We start from the raw sequence: 16,816 nt of genomic DNA, 5'->3' as shown, positions 1-16,816 counted from the left end.
AATTACACTATTGTCCTGAGACTTGAACCTACAACACCTGAACGCCAGAGACGTCTCTCAACACATTACACCACACTGCTGAGTGTGATTCTCCAGGATTTTAAGGATTCACTCATTCAGAAAGCATAAAACTGTATCTTAAAAACACAGAAGTGTCCTGACAAACTGGAAGTACACAAAGTTTTCATGTTTTTTGGGGGGGCTAAAACCAACAACATAAAAACACTCAGGAAGTCTACTAATGTGCTAAATCACACAAATGTGGTGGCAAATTTCATTCTTCTGGCTTATAAACCACTTTGTTTTTGTTTTACCAAACCTCAAACTGGCACACTAAGGGTCCCATCTCACTGGTCACAACTGGTGGAGATGCAAATTATTGACCCAATAATTGAAGGAGCAACAGTTGGTATCTCACTGAAGTGTCCATCAGCAGCTGAAGACGAATGACACGTTTGCACACAAAGTGTTCAGCTCTTATTATCCATTTGAATAGACTCTGGAAACGGAGATATAATGCAAAATGTACATCAAATGGGCATCAAATAGAAATGTCAAACAAAATCCACAATCTGGATCAAACTTTGCCAGGCGATAGTGAGTGCCGGTCTGCACCTCACTTTCAAATATGAGTGAGGCACGTTTGATTGAGATATAACGTAAAATATACATTTAAATGGCTACAAAATCGGTAACCCAGATCAGATCCTGATCAAACTTTGTCAGTTGATAAAGGATACCATTCTACAGAATATAATCAAATATGAAAGAAATTTGATATTTATTGAGTTATGAAGTTTTGAAATTTTCCAAGATTTTTCCTGACTTGGACTTTTTCTTTGACTTTGAAAATTGAATATTTTCTTGCCCATCAGGATATGAATCTAAAGTAAAGATTCCATAATGATATATGAAACATTGTGGGCTCCAAACTGTTCATAAACAAACAAACAAACAGGGGTGATAACATAACCTCTTCCATCTTCAGTGGTGGAGGTAAAAATATCTCCACGTCCATAAATCCATGCAACTTCAGTGACACGGCTTTGGGAACGATCTTAAACTGTCTTTGTTGTTGTGTCTTTTGACCTGTGAACCTATAAATGTATGTCGGTGCTGGCTTTGCTGTCAAAAAACAGTCAGGCTGAAAATAACATGCAGAGAATATGATCAGGACTCAGTAATTCTGCACCACTTAAATCCAATCCAAGCCATTTACAGAACCAGCGCACTGGCTGTGGGGATCTACATTGGGTAGTGTTTATAAAATACACAGTTAAAATGTTTCAAGGGTGGTAATAAATTATGCAAAGTTTCTATAATCATTTTAACTGAAAGTGCAGGAAATTAAAATGAGAAAGTTTTGTGAATAATTGTGTTTATTAGTTGGCACATTTAGTTGAGGTTGAGATACGTCCTTTGTTCAGATCTTGTCTGGTTACCAGGGACTCTGACGAATGATATCAATGCTCATTGTTCACTGTTGTTACCCAATATCTCTAATTTCTCCAAAAATATTAGACCCATCAACTTTCAGTTGTCATTGTGTTGATCCTCGACCGAAATTACATAAAAATACCAAATGAAAAATGTCAGCTCTCTCCAGTTTGTCCGTGATCGAAGGTACACACATACACACACACAGAGGCCACTTGGCGTTTAATATATAGATGAGTCCGCTCCTCTGTGTGTGTGTGTGTGTGTGTGTGTGTGTGTGGGTGTGGGTGTGGGTGTGGGTGGGTGGGTGGTGTGTGTGTGTGTGGGTGGGTGTGTGTGTGGGTGGGTGGTAGATAAGCCCTGAGATGAATCCTGAAATAACTTTTGTGAGAAATTAATAAGTGAACTGCAGACACTTCTGAAGGAGTTTCAGAATCAACTCCCTGTCCAGGACGTCACATGTTTGAACATTTCAAAGAAACTATTGAAACATAATCCCGGTGTCGCAGACCGAAAGGTCCCCCCTAAAAATCGGTCCGCCTTGCCTTCACTGTGCATGCACGGTTCAGGGATTATTTCGTTTCTGCTTCAAACTTCACTCCAGTCATCATCTATCTCAGCAACACATATCTGAAGCTTTTGTACAACAATCGTTTCCACATAAATTCAGCATTATTTCATCATAAAAGACAGGAAGCGATCACAGCGCCACAGCTACACGAGGTGCTACCTGCGTCGGTCATTTTCAAAGCATTGAGTATCGCCTCGTTTCTGTTTAAAACTGACTTTATAATGATTTAAGAGGTTTTACCTTTATCATCTGATGGTTAATAATCACATTACTCCATTTGATCACTTTGGGTGAACAGAGTCAGACTCGGCGCAGTGAAGGCAGGCGGACCGATTTTTAGGGGGGAACTGTTCGGTTGCGACACCAGGGCCTCCTTTAGGATCTAAACGGGGATTTCAAATCTCAGAATCTCAAAACTCAGCCTTGAACTTTCAGTCTGCCTGACCCACTGGGTCAGAGGAATCGACCACTTATGCACTTGGACCTTTTGATTTGAAGTTGAACTTGTCTGTGCCTTGAACCTGAGATTGGTTTTATGTGCTATTAAGCAAATTTATATGGGCCTTAAACAGGGTTTTACCCATTTTGCTTAATGAAAACAGTTTTAAACAATAATAAATAAGTTAAATTAGAAATCCGCTGGTTTTAAACAGTTATACATCAGACGGGATCATTTTAAAGTGCAGTTAAGTCACTTGAAATGCATCTTTAACCACAAAGTTACTTTAACAAATTACTATAAATTGATTTTGATGATAATCCATTTGAAAACCTTTAATTTTATATTTGGTCAGAGACGTTTGGCGTTTTTTAAACTTTTTTTTTTTTTGAGAATTTACAGACTGAATGTAAAATCAACAGTCCCAACTATAACTGTCAGACTGATCGATCACGAAAGATGTGAATCGTGCATGCCGATGAGTACGTGATACACTCAATCTGAGCACAAAAACCAATGAAAGAAAAGGAAAACATGCATAAATGAGGGCAGTGCCCTGTCAATGTGCAGTAATGCACGTCTCCAGGGGAAATGTGTGTGCGAGACATTAGCACACAGCCGGCGTGTCCCGCCCTCTGTGTTTTGGCGAGGAAGAGGGCATTGTGCTCCATCACGCCTCGAGACTGCACCCAAACATTAATGCAGCTCCCTTAAAGTCACGTAGAGTTGAACTCGCCCTACTCTACGTGACTTCAAGGCCGCTGGCAGCGACTTCAGCCAAACCAAGCATTTATCTTTCCCTTCACTGATCGGGCATGAAGAAATGAAAAGACATCATCCTTCATCTTCACTCTGTGAGGAAACGGGAAGATGTAGTTTATTAAGGAAGAGTTCTCAGTGCTGCCTCCTGCAGATGCGCTCCTCATAAACCATACTGCCTCTCTTTTTGTGCACCAAATCACAGTACAATCAAGTTCTCCTTCCTATTTTAATCATAAATTAAAGCTACAGTGTGCAGGATATAGTGTCATCTAGTGGTGAGTCTGCAGAATGCACAATGCTGCCACCTGTTACGATTTTGTTTCCCTTCTCGTTTTTTGCTTCCTTTGACATCTCTTGTGATAAATAATATTTATGATTGCCATTTCACAAAAATGAGGGTTTGCAAATTTGTTAGTCTGCATAAGCAAATGAGTAGACAGTGTATCGGGGAGCAACCACTGATTCAACATCTTTTTTTCCTCAGTTGTCTAGCGACACTGCAAAATACGATAGGTTGAGTATGTCCCTTTTGAGTCTAAATTCAACACCTCATCCGCATCGTGACACCTGGGTAACGGGTCAAGTAGGGGATTCTGTTGTGGTGAAATACAGGGGGGACCTTGTGTGCCCCGTGGCCCCTATGGTAACCATGAAGGCCCAACAGGAACCCGGAACAAAAGACAGCCAGCAGGGCTTTGGCGAACCAAGAAGACCTCAATGGTGGATCAGGCGGACGAGGTGATGCCTTGTAGCCCAACACCTGTCAAGGCAGCTGAAGACTGCAGCAGGGCTTCAGACCCTAATCATCTGGGATTTCCCAGCCATTGGACCAGGTCAAGGATCTGTCAAGGACCGTGTGTTTGTTGGCGTGCAATGACATTCCCAGCTTGAACAAACCCACACACAGATGTCTCTCGTTCGACCCTGGGTGCAGATTTTCTCTGTGTCCGCCATCAAATGCAGGAATTGATCAAGAGACGATTTTCCTTGATATGAGGACTGTATCAAAATGGCCATGCAACGTGGCGGCCTCCAAGAGCCCCCCCCCCCCCCCCCCCATCTAGATATGAAAAGCTCATTCTATAAACTTATGAAAACACATCACTGTCTCACGTGGATTGATTTAATGAACACTAATTAACAGTTATGAATGCTAATAGGAGCGTTCCTTGTGATATTTAGATAATGCCAGTGTCAGCAACCACCCACCCAGAAAACAGCAGAAAGATGAGATCCTGACCCAACCTCTGTCTTTCCTGTTGAGCCACAAACGGCGCATATTTTACCTTTTTCTCAGGTTATTCTCATATGATGTGAAATTGTATCTTGATTTACAGCATGTGGTCCTTCTAGCAAACCTCCCATTCTCTCAACAATCCCTCCCACCCCGGCTCAACTCCTGCTGGTACATTTCGGATCAGGGAATTTTCCACAGTGACTATCTTAGGGTTGTGTGTGTGTGTGTGTGTGTGTGTGTGTGTGTGTGTGTGTGTGTGTGTGTGCGTGTGCGTGTGCGCGTGCGCGTGCGCGTGCGCGTGCGTGTGCGTGTGTGTGTGTGTGTGGGTGTGTGTGTGTGGTAGATAAGCCCTGAGATGAATCCTGAACCCTGAGAAAGTGCTGAGTTCATGCAGGTTAAATAAACTCAGCTGAGAGACCCAGCATGTGTGTGAGAAAGGAGGCCAGACACTTGCAGCTGTATGTCAGTGCCTGCAGGGTGTCCCGTCTTCACTGAGTCTGGAAAAAGGGGTAACTACAGCGGTTTGAGGGCATGAATTGGAGAAGCACACTGTCTTGACTGAATTGTCAGAAGAAAATTAAATCTGCATAAAAGATTCATCAGGCAGGAAAAACCCAATAACTTTGCTCAATGGGAGCAATGTAACAATTTAAATAGGAAGGACAAACATTCACATTTATACACATAGCGTTTGCATAACACATCCCAATGATTGCCACTCATAACTCAGGAAACCGTGAGCAGATTGTCACCAAATTTGGTAAGACTATCCGTTGGGCAGGTCTTTCCAGATGGTTAACTTTGAGAGCAGATCTGTGAAAGATCAAAGTCAGAGTTACCAAAAATACAGTCAGAAAAACATCTTCCAGGATATTTCCATAATCATTAAGGGTAAAGAGAAATTTTAAAGATCATGTCAATCACTGAATCATTTTTATCAAATGATAGGAGCCACATTTATAAGACCATTAAAAAAAAAAAGACATTTTCCAGGATATTTCCACAAAAATAGGGCTGAAGAGGTGATCCCAGGCTTGTATCAATGAACTAATTATTTTTATTACGTGCAAGGACACTACTGAGGAAAGCCACCAAGCCACCCAGTCAACTCTGATGGAGTTGTAGGCTTCCATGGCTGCCACTGGAGAAATTATGCAAAGTGCAATTTTTGCATCACATGCACTCATATGTTCATAATGGAGTGAAGCAGAGAAGGATTTTCATCCAACAATACAGATCAAATATAGGCTTCCATCTCTCATGTGCCCTCTGGCAAAATGTAGCTGAACACTTCATCATGAAGCTATATAAATAGTGATGCATAACTTCTCCAATGGCAGACACAGAAGCCTATAACTTCATCAGAGTTGTGTGGGTGTCTTGGTGGCTTCCCTCACTTCTTCTTGGACGGTCACTCAGTTTTTGAGATATCCACCTTAAAGTACCATATTGTTTGTATTTCTTAGTAATTGATGAAAACAAAGTCCGAGACAAATTCACTATGTATGATTGCTCAAGGCTTCACATATTTTTAAAAAAAAATTTTTCTCATTCTATTATATGATGAGATCACTATATTTGCAAGATCATTTATTAGGCGGGCACACACGGGGGTGCACCGGCCCTCCATTAACATTCATTTTCATCGGTTTCCTTCGGTGCATCATTTTTCAACATTTGGCTTTTTGTCAGTCAGCGTACACCGAAGTCTGACGGGGAGCCAGCTGAAGGACAGATTGATAGCAGGCAGGCTTTTCTCCTTTCACTGGTTGGTGCTTTTCTGTGGCAAAGTGTGAATAAACAGAGCACATATCCAACAGATTATGAATTGTTTTTGTGTAAAATAGAGCACAGGGCAAGCACGTGTCAGCCAGACCCAAGTCACAGGAGCCTGAAAATAACTTGCAGAGTTTATAACATTATTGTCTACTTGTGGCTGCAGAGTGCAGGCACAGTTCAGAAATTTACAGTTCGGTCTCCAAGTGTTTCCCTGCTCCTCATCTTTCCTCTGGATTTATCATTTTTGGAATTTTCCTCATGCAACGAGTTAACAGCTGAAGATGACTTTACAGCAGCGCCAGATTGTCATGCGAACACAAAAGCTTGGTTCTGCCTCTGCAAGTCAAGCAACAGAGAAACAGGGTCAGCACACAAATATTAGATATCAGCAACAGGATGTGGATTGACAGAAAGCAAAATGTGAAATATTAGAAGAACCCAGCACAGAAGACACACAAAAGAGATCCTGAGACGTTGAAGACTTGTTACTGCCCTGGGTTTAGGGTTCATTTAATTCCTGAGCTGCTCCATGGCTGCAGGTTTGTCAGTGACCTACTAACTTTGTTTCAAGCGTTATTGTTCAAAAAGCTATAGGAATGCAGAAGAGGCATTATAACTCCTATTAACCAACGGAGGGCGGGATTAGATGTTTGTGAAGTCATAAGGCAAACATATGAAATAACATCAGAATTTTCACTTTTTCCTCATGCGATTGTGACATCATAAGGCACAAAATAGATGAAAGTCAGAATAGAGCTCTTTTCTCATCAGTTTTGTGATGCCACAAAGGAAACAGATCAAAGGAGTCCGAACTTTCACTTTTTCCTCATGAGAAATTGTGACGTCATAAGGCAAGATTGGAAGAGTAAGCTAAGTCAGAATAATGGACTTTTCTTGGTTCAAGCTTTGTGATGTCATAAAGCAAATATGTTAAAGAAACGGATAAAAGGAGCCACATTCTCTTTATGTCACTTTGTCATGTCACAAGGTAGGAATGTAAGAGTAAGTTAAATGTCAGAATGTGTCACTTTTCATGAACGGGCATGAGTGATGTCATAATGTTATCTATGTGATGTCATAAGGCAGGAATGTAAGAGTAAGTTAAATGTCAAAATACATTCATAATACATGTCAGAATACATTCATAATACATACATAATGTCAGAATACGGGGTGAATGTGAGGCATAATTGTAAAGCGCTTTGAGCGTCTGATGCAGATGGAAAAGCGCTATATAAATGCAGTCCATTTAATACGGCCCTTTCCACTAACTGACATAAGTGATGTCATAAGAACGTTAAAGAAATGAAAAGTCAAAATTATGTTTTCTTTCAGCTCTTTATGGTGTCATAATGCGAGAAAGCAAAGTCACAAGATCAAGTCACTTTTCCCAACTAGAGCAGTGTGATATGGTAAAGAACATGAGAGATCAAAAGTCAGAATTTTATAAATTTTCCTCATCATATATATGTGACATCATAAGCAGAGGTGGGACGAAGTCACTGTCAAGTCATTCTCAAGTCGTGAATCAGCAAGTCTCAGGTCTCAAGTCAGCGTGCAAACAATTGGTGGTCATTATGACTTGAGAATGACTTGCTGGTGACTTCGTCCCACCTCTGAACATAAGGCAATAAAGTACAAGAAATACAAAGTCATAATACAGGGAATTTTCCACAGTGACTATCTTGGGGTGCTTGGGGGTGTGTGTGTGTGTGGTATCAAAGCTTTGTGACATCATAAAAACAATGTTAGAAACTTAGAATTTTGACATTTTAGTCTTAAAAGCTTGGTGACATAAGGAAATAAAGGTTAAAAGAAAAAAGCAATAAAAGGAAAACCAATCTTGCAATGTGAAAGATAAATGCATATAAAAGCAATTAAGTTTGAGGCAGATCCTGATCACCACTGAAATTTATCCACATCTTTTTCAGCTGAGAGTTGGGCTACCAACATGTAGACATGGGTTCGCTTCCCAGTCATGTGATTTGTTTGTGTCCTTGGACAAGACACTACATCTGTATTGTCCCACTCCACCCAACTGTAAATGTTTACCAGCTTTGGCTGGGAAAGTAACCTGCGTTGGACTGGTGTCCCTATCCACGGGGAGTCATTGGCTCTCATCCGATTCATGCTACAGGATCTGGGGATATACACTGGCATCCTTCGGTTATATAGGGGAGGACTTAATGTGTTCTCTGTTATAAAACCTATTTAAGATGCTTTAATAGAACATTAAATCAATCTATCCTTTGGGGAAAACTATTTAAAATGGCTCGATAAATTTTTCTTTGATGGTAAGAACACTTGAAGGTATCCGGTTCAAGACCACCTGTGTCCTTGGTGTATCCGGAGTTGTATCAGGAAGGGCATCTGGCCGCGTAAAACTTGTACCCCATTAACATGCAGATCCATAACAAATCTAATGTGGCGACCCATGAGCTTGATGGGGCAGATGTTTGTTTGGAGCATTTGTCTCCTGTGCCACCGAAACCTAGTGCACGCTTTTAGATGTCGCTCCAAAACACACTTCTGCAAAGGACAATTTGACATTTGTTCACCTTTCAAAGTCTTGCATCAGCACAACAAACAAAAAGTGGGACGAGGTGTGTGAGGTTTGTGTTGTGCACATAATCTGTAACACATGGCACATCGGAAAGTCTTTGGATTCTGCTTCTTTTAGAACTATTTATTTTGTGATTTTCTCTCTTTTGTGATTTTTCTCTCTTAATTTCGACAATTGACGCATCTTTCCCTTTCAGTATTTGATGCCGATCGTCTTCACCTCTGTGAAGAAGTGGTAGGAATCCAACCTTCCCTCGCTCCCCACGCCGGAGTGCTTCATCCCACCAAAGGGCAGGTTGAGATCCCTCACCATCCAGCAGTTGGTCCACACCATTCCTGCCTGTAACCGCTTGGCCACCCTGTGCATCTTCCCCACATCCCGGGACCATACTGTGGCTCCCAGACCATAACGCACGCCGTTGCCCCTGGAAACGGCCTCATCCTCTGTGTCAAATGGGCTGACGCAGGTGATGGGGCCGAAGATCTCCTCCTGCATGACCCGGGAGCTGTCGGACACACCTGAGATGACGGTGGCCGGCATGAAGTAGCCAGCGGCGTTAACATCTGGGAGGTCCAGCTTGTCGACCCCCTCCCCACAGTGGACTGTGCCGCCTTCAGATTTGGCGAGCGCCACAAAGCTGCGCACCTGGATGAAAAAGAGACACATCTGAAAGTGCAGTCTTTCTAAGGAGAAACCTGCACAATATAAACACAGTTTGTGTCTGCACCTTCTCCAGGTGCTCTTTGCTGATGAGCGCCCCGTTGCTGTTGCTGGGGTCAGAGGGCACGCCCGTCTTCCACTTCTTAGCCTCAGCAACAAATCTGGTGAGGAACTCTGAGTAAATACTCCTTTCGACATAAATCCTGCTGGTGCACAAGCAGATTTCACCCTGAGGAGGAACGAAAAGAAAAGCTAGTCCACATGCAGCTACCACATGGTAAAGTATGGGTTAGAAGCGCCCTCATGTGGACAAAGTGTCTCCCTGCATCATAATTAATTACACAAAGTGAACATCACACCCTCCAATTCGCATCAAACGTAGCACACATTATGAAGTGGGTTGTGGAATTACCCAGCAAGGTCGGATGTGTCAAAAGTCAATCACTGGGGGTCAAGGTCCTGTTTGCCTGCCTGTTTGTTGACCTACCAAACTTGGTATGTCAATGAAGGTTGACCCCACAGTTGCCCTTAAGGAACACAGTAGGTATTGGCAAAGATCTATTGGATTTCCACCAAATGTGGTAACCACGTAGGTGGATTCCAGGGTTGCCCTGGCACGGTAAGGCAGACATCAATCATTTGCGTGAAGGTCAAGGTCAGTGTCAGTTTACCATAGCCCTTATGGTCCTGTTTCCTGGTACTATTCCCAAGTAAAAATTATTTAATTAATGCTGTTATTTAATATATCAAAAGATTCTTCCATACTTCCCATGTGTATTATCGCTAACAACAGTTACCAGTTGATGCGAACTCTTGGGAACACGACATCAACCTCATTTAACACAATGGCACATCCTTTAACATGACTGCATATGCACTCCACTCCACTCCACATCCAAAAATCTGGAAATGTCCAGAAACCATTCATTTCAGATGGAGGCACTTCTTAATGACACAAGTTGCTACGACAATCGTCGTTCCATATTTTAACTGAGGTGCAGCACATTAAGAGTTTAGATAAGTTTCCAGGTCACAAAGCAATGGCATCAAACCTACTTATAAGGTGTAAGCAGTAAGGCTATAACATTAAAGGTTCCTCAAGGCTTTATATTAGGGCCTTTTTTCTTTGTTTATTATGAAATTAACATGTTATTCAATGGGGAAAAGTCTCTTTTTTTAATAGCTCAGTAAATACATCAAAAACCAGTGTTGTTACCTGGTTGTTGAAGCTGGAGCACAGTGTGGTACTGATGCATTGGTCCAGGTCTGCATCAGCAAAAACAATGGCCGGGTTTTTACCTCCCATCTCTAATGAGAGTTTCTTACAGTAGGGGGCACTGCGCTCTGTAATGCGCTGACCAGTTGCCGTTGAGCCAGTGAAGGAAATCAACGGGACGTCTGGATGGCCAACAAGGGCATCGCCTGCTCTAGGGCCAGTGCCAAAAACAATGTTGACTACTCCTGGAGGGACACCTAAAGACACAGTTTTATGAAGGCATGAGTGACTAGCCCTCTAAATGCTCATGGTCCTGGTCTAGTTCTTCTCAAAAACTCTTGCATTACACTAAATGGTCATTGATTGTGGGCGGTGCACACGTACCAGCTTCCTGCATCAACTCGCACATCATCCAGGCTGTCACAGAGGTCATCTCACTGGGTTTGGCTACCACTGTGTTGCCCATAGCAATTGCAGGGGCAAGCTTCCAGGTCAGGAGGTACAAGGGGAAGTTCCAGGGGCTGATAAGACCAGCTACCCACGTACACAAAGTGCAATTTATATATAAACAATTTACGAGGTCTGTGATGAAAAAAGCGGGCGTTTTTATTTTTTTAAAAAAATAAATGGATTTGATTCATATGTTTTTACGTCAGACAAGCTTGAACCCTCGTGCGCATGCGTGAGTTTTTTCACACGTGTTGGTGACGTCATTCGCCTGTGGGCAGGCCTTGAGTGAGGAGTGCTCCACCCCGCCCGTCGGAATCTCTTTGTCTGAATAGCCGCTGCGGACGGCGCGCGTTGCTTTATCAACATTTTTTCTGGACCTGTGAGGGATAACCGAGTGGACACTATTCGAGAAATTAAGCTGGTTTTCAGTGAAAAGTTTAACGGCTGATGAGAGATTATGGGGTGTTTCTGTCGCTGTAAGGACTTCCCACAGAGCAGGACGTCGTGCCGCGCTTCCAGGCGCCATCGTCGGCCTGTTTCGACCTGAAAACATCCTAATTTAAGGCTTAATTCACCCAGGACGTCGTGAGAGAACAGAGAAGATTCAGAAGAGGCCGGCATGAGGACTTTATGCGGACATTCCACTGTTTAAAGACATTTTTTAATGAAAGACGTGCGCGCAAATTCGCCGAGTCGTTTCCGTGACGACTCGACGAATCTGTGTGCGCCGCGACAGGAAAAACACCTCCGTGTTGAAAACCATTTGTAAAATTCAGGCGGCTTTTGATGGCTTTCAACAAGTGAGTAACTGAGAAATTGTTTAACGGCTTGGGCATGTTCCAACTTGCCCGTTAAGGTTTCCAACGGAGGTGTTTTTCCTGTCGCGACCCCCCGCGGTCGGGTCCGGCCCGACATGCGACTCTGCCCGCACGTTCTTTCATTACAAAATGTCCGTTAACAATGGAATGTCCGAATAAACTCCTCATGCCGACTTCTTCTGAAAGTTCTCTGACGACTTACTGGGTCAACAGAGCCTGAAATGTGGAAGTTTTCAACTTGAAATGGCGAGACGCTGCCGCCTCGAAGCGCAGATCGCCGTCAGGCGCCGTGGGCCGTCCTTACGGCGACACTACCAGACCAAAATCTCTCATCAGCCGTTAAAATTTTTACCGAAAACCAGCTGAATTTATCGAATGGTGTCCACTCAGTTGTGCCTTACAGTTTTTGAAAAAAATTTTTATCAAGCAAAGCAGCAGTCTCTGAGCCATTCCTAAACAATGAAAAAACGACGAGAGGGTGGGCGACTCCTCACTCAAAGACTGCCCACAGGCGAATGACGTAACCGACAGGCGTGAAAAAACTCTTGCATGCCCACGAGGGTTCAAGCATGTCTGATGTAATCACACGTGATTCAAATCCATATGGTTTTTGAAAAAAATAATAAGGTCTGTTACTTTTATCACAGACCTCGTATATATAGAAACAAACACAACATTTACAGGCTATAATTTGAAGTCTGAAGTCTCACCTACTCCCACGGGACAGCGGATGGTGTAGTTGAGGAAGCCCATGTGGTCCATTTGACTGCATTCTGTGGTATAGTGAAGCGCCGATGATGCAAAGAAGCGCAAGTTGTACACTGATCTTGGAATGTCCACCTCCCGTGCAAGCGTTGTTGTTTTACCTATAACAATCAGCAGCCAGTATTAACTTATACCAACTGACAAAAGATTTTGAACTTGGGTATATAGACTTTTGTGCATTACATACATAATCGTTTGTGATGTCATAAAGCTGCTATAGAGATAAAATAAAAAAGAAATATTGTTGCGTTCACAAATGCAGGCATGCTAACTGTAGTTAGCATTGTGATTAGCATTTCTCTTCATGCTAACCACAAGCATATGCAGCGTGATCGTGCCATTTTGACGAACCAATACCCATTATACTTTGGAACTTAATCCAAAACGTGCAATGTGGTAATAACGGAGAAATTTTTTCTCAGTGTGGTAAGGGCCCTCTAGTGCCATCAAGTGGTCCCACTTGTTGGGGCCACGTGGTTAAGTGTGCTAGTTTTCAGTGTGGAAGGTTCCTGGTTCAAAACCAACTTGTCCCTGTTTTTGAACCAACAACTTCAGCCACATTGTTGGAGTGGTGAACCTTATCTTCAAGGTTTTTAGTTATTTTGATGTTGAACTTTAAAATTCAGCAGTGAGTGACAGACGTGAATCCACGATGTCAAAATTCCAACAAAGCCTCTTTCTAAGTATTGGAACCACAAACCTGTGCGAGCATTTGTCTTCAAACTTTGGATATTGAACTAATTCAATCCTGCAGGTGAGATTCGACCATAATGTTAAAACTTCAATAAAGTTGTTTTCCAACAACTGGAACCACAGGGACAAGAACTTATATAAGTCTTGCTTTTCAGGATTTTGAATTTTAATTTTGGACGCTGGAATTAAAAACTCGAAACTACACATGAGACTTGAACCAACAAAGTTAAAACTTCAGCAAACGTTCCCATATCTGGAGCCACAGGAAGCTGCAGGAACTTTGTCCACATTGGGGACATAACCTTGTGAACCCTTTATTTGGCCGCTAAGGACCAAAGTTTTAGTGAGGCAGATGAAAACCATTTTCATGATAAAATCAGTCAGTTATCAATATGGAACCAGGCCTTTCAACATTTTAGACCTGACTTTTATTAAAAAAAAGTTTGTTGTTTAATTTATGCATCACTTATGTTTAGTTTGATGTTTTTAATCTCATCAATGCACAGCAACTCAAAAATCGTAAAGGCAGCCGATGACTCGTTGAGTTTTGGCGACGAGGTACCTTGGTCTCTGGACTCAGCTTGGGCGAATTCCTCCAGGTGGGCTTCAATCAGGTCAGCCAGTTTGTTAAGGACCTGGGCTCTCTGTGCTGGACTGTGAGCCGACCAATCGGGAAAAGCTTTTTTGGCCGCTGCCACGGCTGCTTCAACCTACAAACAGTTAAGAAGAGATTCTTCAACACCAGGAGCCAAGGAGGTAAAGATTATCAAATTAAAACCAAAAACCAACTCCATTAGATGAAAGTCCAGATGAAGCTGTCTAGGATCCATTGTTGTTTCATATTTTGTGTCAATAACTCAATAAATGGCTTGATTTGTTTGCTTTTGTTATTTTTATGACCTCAGCCAACAAGGTTGGAGGGGGTTATGTTTTCGCCCCGTCTGTTTGCTTGTCTCTTTGTTTGTCTATTTGTGAACAGCCTGGAACCCACAATTTTTCATACACTGTTATGAAATTTTTACTGAAGATTCATATCCTGATAGGCAAGAACTAATTCAATTTTCAAGGTCAAAGTCAGGGAAAATCTTGGAAAAATTCCTATCTTTAACACTGAATGAATTTTCAGAAATTCATAACTGTTATAAAAGATCAAATTTCTTTCATATTTAAGAGTGTTATATAAGATGGTATCCTTTATCGACTGCCAAAGTTTGATCCGGATCTGAACCAGATTATACATTTTGTGGCCATTTAAATTTAACATTGAAAACCCCATTTAATGTATATTTTACATTATATCTTAAACATGCCCCAATCACTCTCATATTTCAAAGTGAGGTGCAGACTGGTACTCATTATCACCTGACAAAGTTTGATCCAGATTTGATCTGGATTGTGGATTTTGTGAACATTTAAATTTAATATTGAAACGCCCATTTGATGTACATTTTGCATTATATCTCAATCAAAGGTGCCTCAGTTATTCTCATTTGTGACAATGAGGTGCAAACTGGCACTCTCAATGAACAGACTAAGTTTGATCTGCATTTGATCCGTATTGCAGATTTAGTGGTTATTTGATTTTAACATTGAAAAGCCCTTTTGATCTATATTTTATCTTACATATACTTCCAACAGGACTTTGTCCTTGAAAATCTTTTGCAATGTAAAAATTTGTGGAATTGGAAACTCGTGTTGGTGAAGGTGTTCTAGTTAATCCTGGTTTAGAGGGTGATCTGCCTCAGTAGATTTCAATTCAACACTTTTTATTTGAGAGATGGTGCATTTCAAAAACCTACTTTGTGACCTCACAAAGGTTTCTATTAGTAACATTTAAGTGGTGGGTGGGGGAGAAATCAGCAGGTGAGACAATGCGACACACTCAGGTGAGTCCTTGGTGGAGGTATGCACTCTTGAGTGCTGCAGTGTCATTGTGTTTAATAATTATTCAACTGTTGGCTCTGGAAGGGTCAAAGTTCCATCCCTTCTTGTTTGTGGCTGGTTTTCCTTTAAACTAAAAATATGCAGTTAAACAACAAACGAGAAATAAAAGTGATATTTCTTCCCTTTTTGTAGGATGTCTGCAAGTACATCATCATCATTCAAAGCACAAAGACAATAATACCCCATAAGTGTACATTAAGTATACTGGTCATGAGGAAATTATCTACTGCATAAAAATGGAAAGAAAAAAAAGCCAGAAATCACCAAATCAGACATGAAGAAATAACATGAGATGTTCACTGTCCCAAGAAAAATCAATGCAAAACTATTTATAGTGAATCACATGCTATTTTTGCACTTTTTGTGTCTTTATTTTGCACCTAAAAGCACTTTCCTGCTACATCAGCTCCACAGACTCATGCATTGACAGTTTACACTTAAATATTTAACGGTGCATCGATGGTACTGTACCTCGTCCTCACCGCTGTCCGGTACTTTGCAATAAACCTCCCCAGTGGAGGGGTCATAGGAGTCCACATGGCGGCTGCAGGGAACAAACTGGCCTCCGATGTAGTTTTCCAGAACCAGCTGTTTGTGCTGCTCGGAGATTTTCAGCATGACTGCAATGATACAAACAAAATGAATAAATAAAACCAGAAGGAATGATGGCAGGCTGCACTTCAGACTGCAGGCGTCTAAAGACGAGGAGACCTCTGAACCTTCCACTTTATACCCGCTTGAGCAGGGCTGCACAGAATGTGGCAGGGGCCAAGGGGCCTCAACGGCCGACCCCCCCCATCATCATCCCAGCTGCTGGTGTCTTGTCCAAATGTATACAAAAAATACAACCCATTTAATCCATTATTTTCAGTATTTATTATAATGTAATCAACTCAAATCTTGATACAAGGATCAAATCCACAAAAGCTGTTTGGTTAAAGTTGTTCCATGGGCAAGTGCTCATCTGTGCACTTGAAGATGAAGGAGTGCTGAGTTCAAATCCCAAGTATTGCCCAAAACCAGCAGAAAAGCAACTTGAGTTTTTGGCCATGGACGTATAGATGTTTTTGAACCATGGGTTCAAATCCCAATTGTTGGCAGCCATCCTACAAACTAAGAAGAAAGTCAACAACTGGATGACTAGATTGGTGTGATTTAAGGTGTTGCACTGAAATTCCTGCAGATTTCGCGAATCGTTAAACATCTAGACGCAGATACATGCAAATTGTTGTGGAATTTTTGTGATGTTAGCAAGAGATGCGACTGGCGAGCAAGGACCATCAGGAATAGTTACGTGATGCAGTGAGAGCTTTAGATGACAATGGATGCATCTGGAGAGACTGTGATTGATGGCACCTCATTAGGGTTCTAGCTAGAACCAGTTTAGTGCCGGGTAAATTGCATGATCGCGTCTCGTGGCTGGGGATGCAGGGGCCCCCGGTGGGCGTCAAGGGGGCAGAGCATTTTATACCTCTAAAATGT

The 16,816-nt window shown here is 42.0% G+C and overlaps 1 protein-coding gene and 1 long non-coding RNA gene across 2 annotated transcripts; one reads left to right on the top strand and one right to left on the bottom strand.

Moving 5' to 3' along the window:
• The first annotated feature begins 7,855 nt into the window (after positions 1-7,855).
• On the top strand, positions 7,856-11,403 carry LOC117503414. Its single transcript, XR_004558559.1, has 3 exons — positions 7,856-8,391; positions 8,536-8,542; positions 11,393-11,403. It is a non-coding gene; the product is annotated as an uncharacterized LOC117503414 (long non-coding RNA).
• Positions 8,407-16,031, bottom strand: aldh8a1 (aldehyde dehydrogenase 8 family, member A1). The gene is made up of 7 exons (XM_034162640.1): positions 15,806-16,031; positions 13,953-14,100; positions 12,643-12,798; positions 11,049-11,198; positions 10,665-10,921; positions 9,516-9,677; positions 8,407-9,433 (listed from the first exon to the last, which is right to left on the bottom strand). The coding sequence occupies exons 1-7, from the start codon at positions 15,950-15,952 to the stop codon at positions 8,981-8,983; spliced, it is 1,473 nt and encodes a 490-aa protein (XP_034018531.1). The 5' UTR covers positions 15,953-16,031; the 3' UTR covers positions 8,407-8,980.
• Between the last annotated feature and the right edge of the window lie 785 nt (positions 16,032-16,816).

This window comes from Thalassophryne amazonica, chromosome 21 (genome assembly GCF_902500255.1).
Source record: "Thalassophryne amazonica chromosome 21, fThaAma1.1, whole genome shotgun sequence".
NCBI lineage: Eukaryota > Metazoa > Chordata > Actinopteri > Batrachoidiformes > Batrachoididae > Thalassophryne > Thalassophryne amazonica.
Note: the sequence above shows the minus strand (reverse complement) of the source record. Positions and strands in the feature narration are given on the sequence as shown.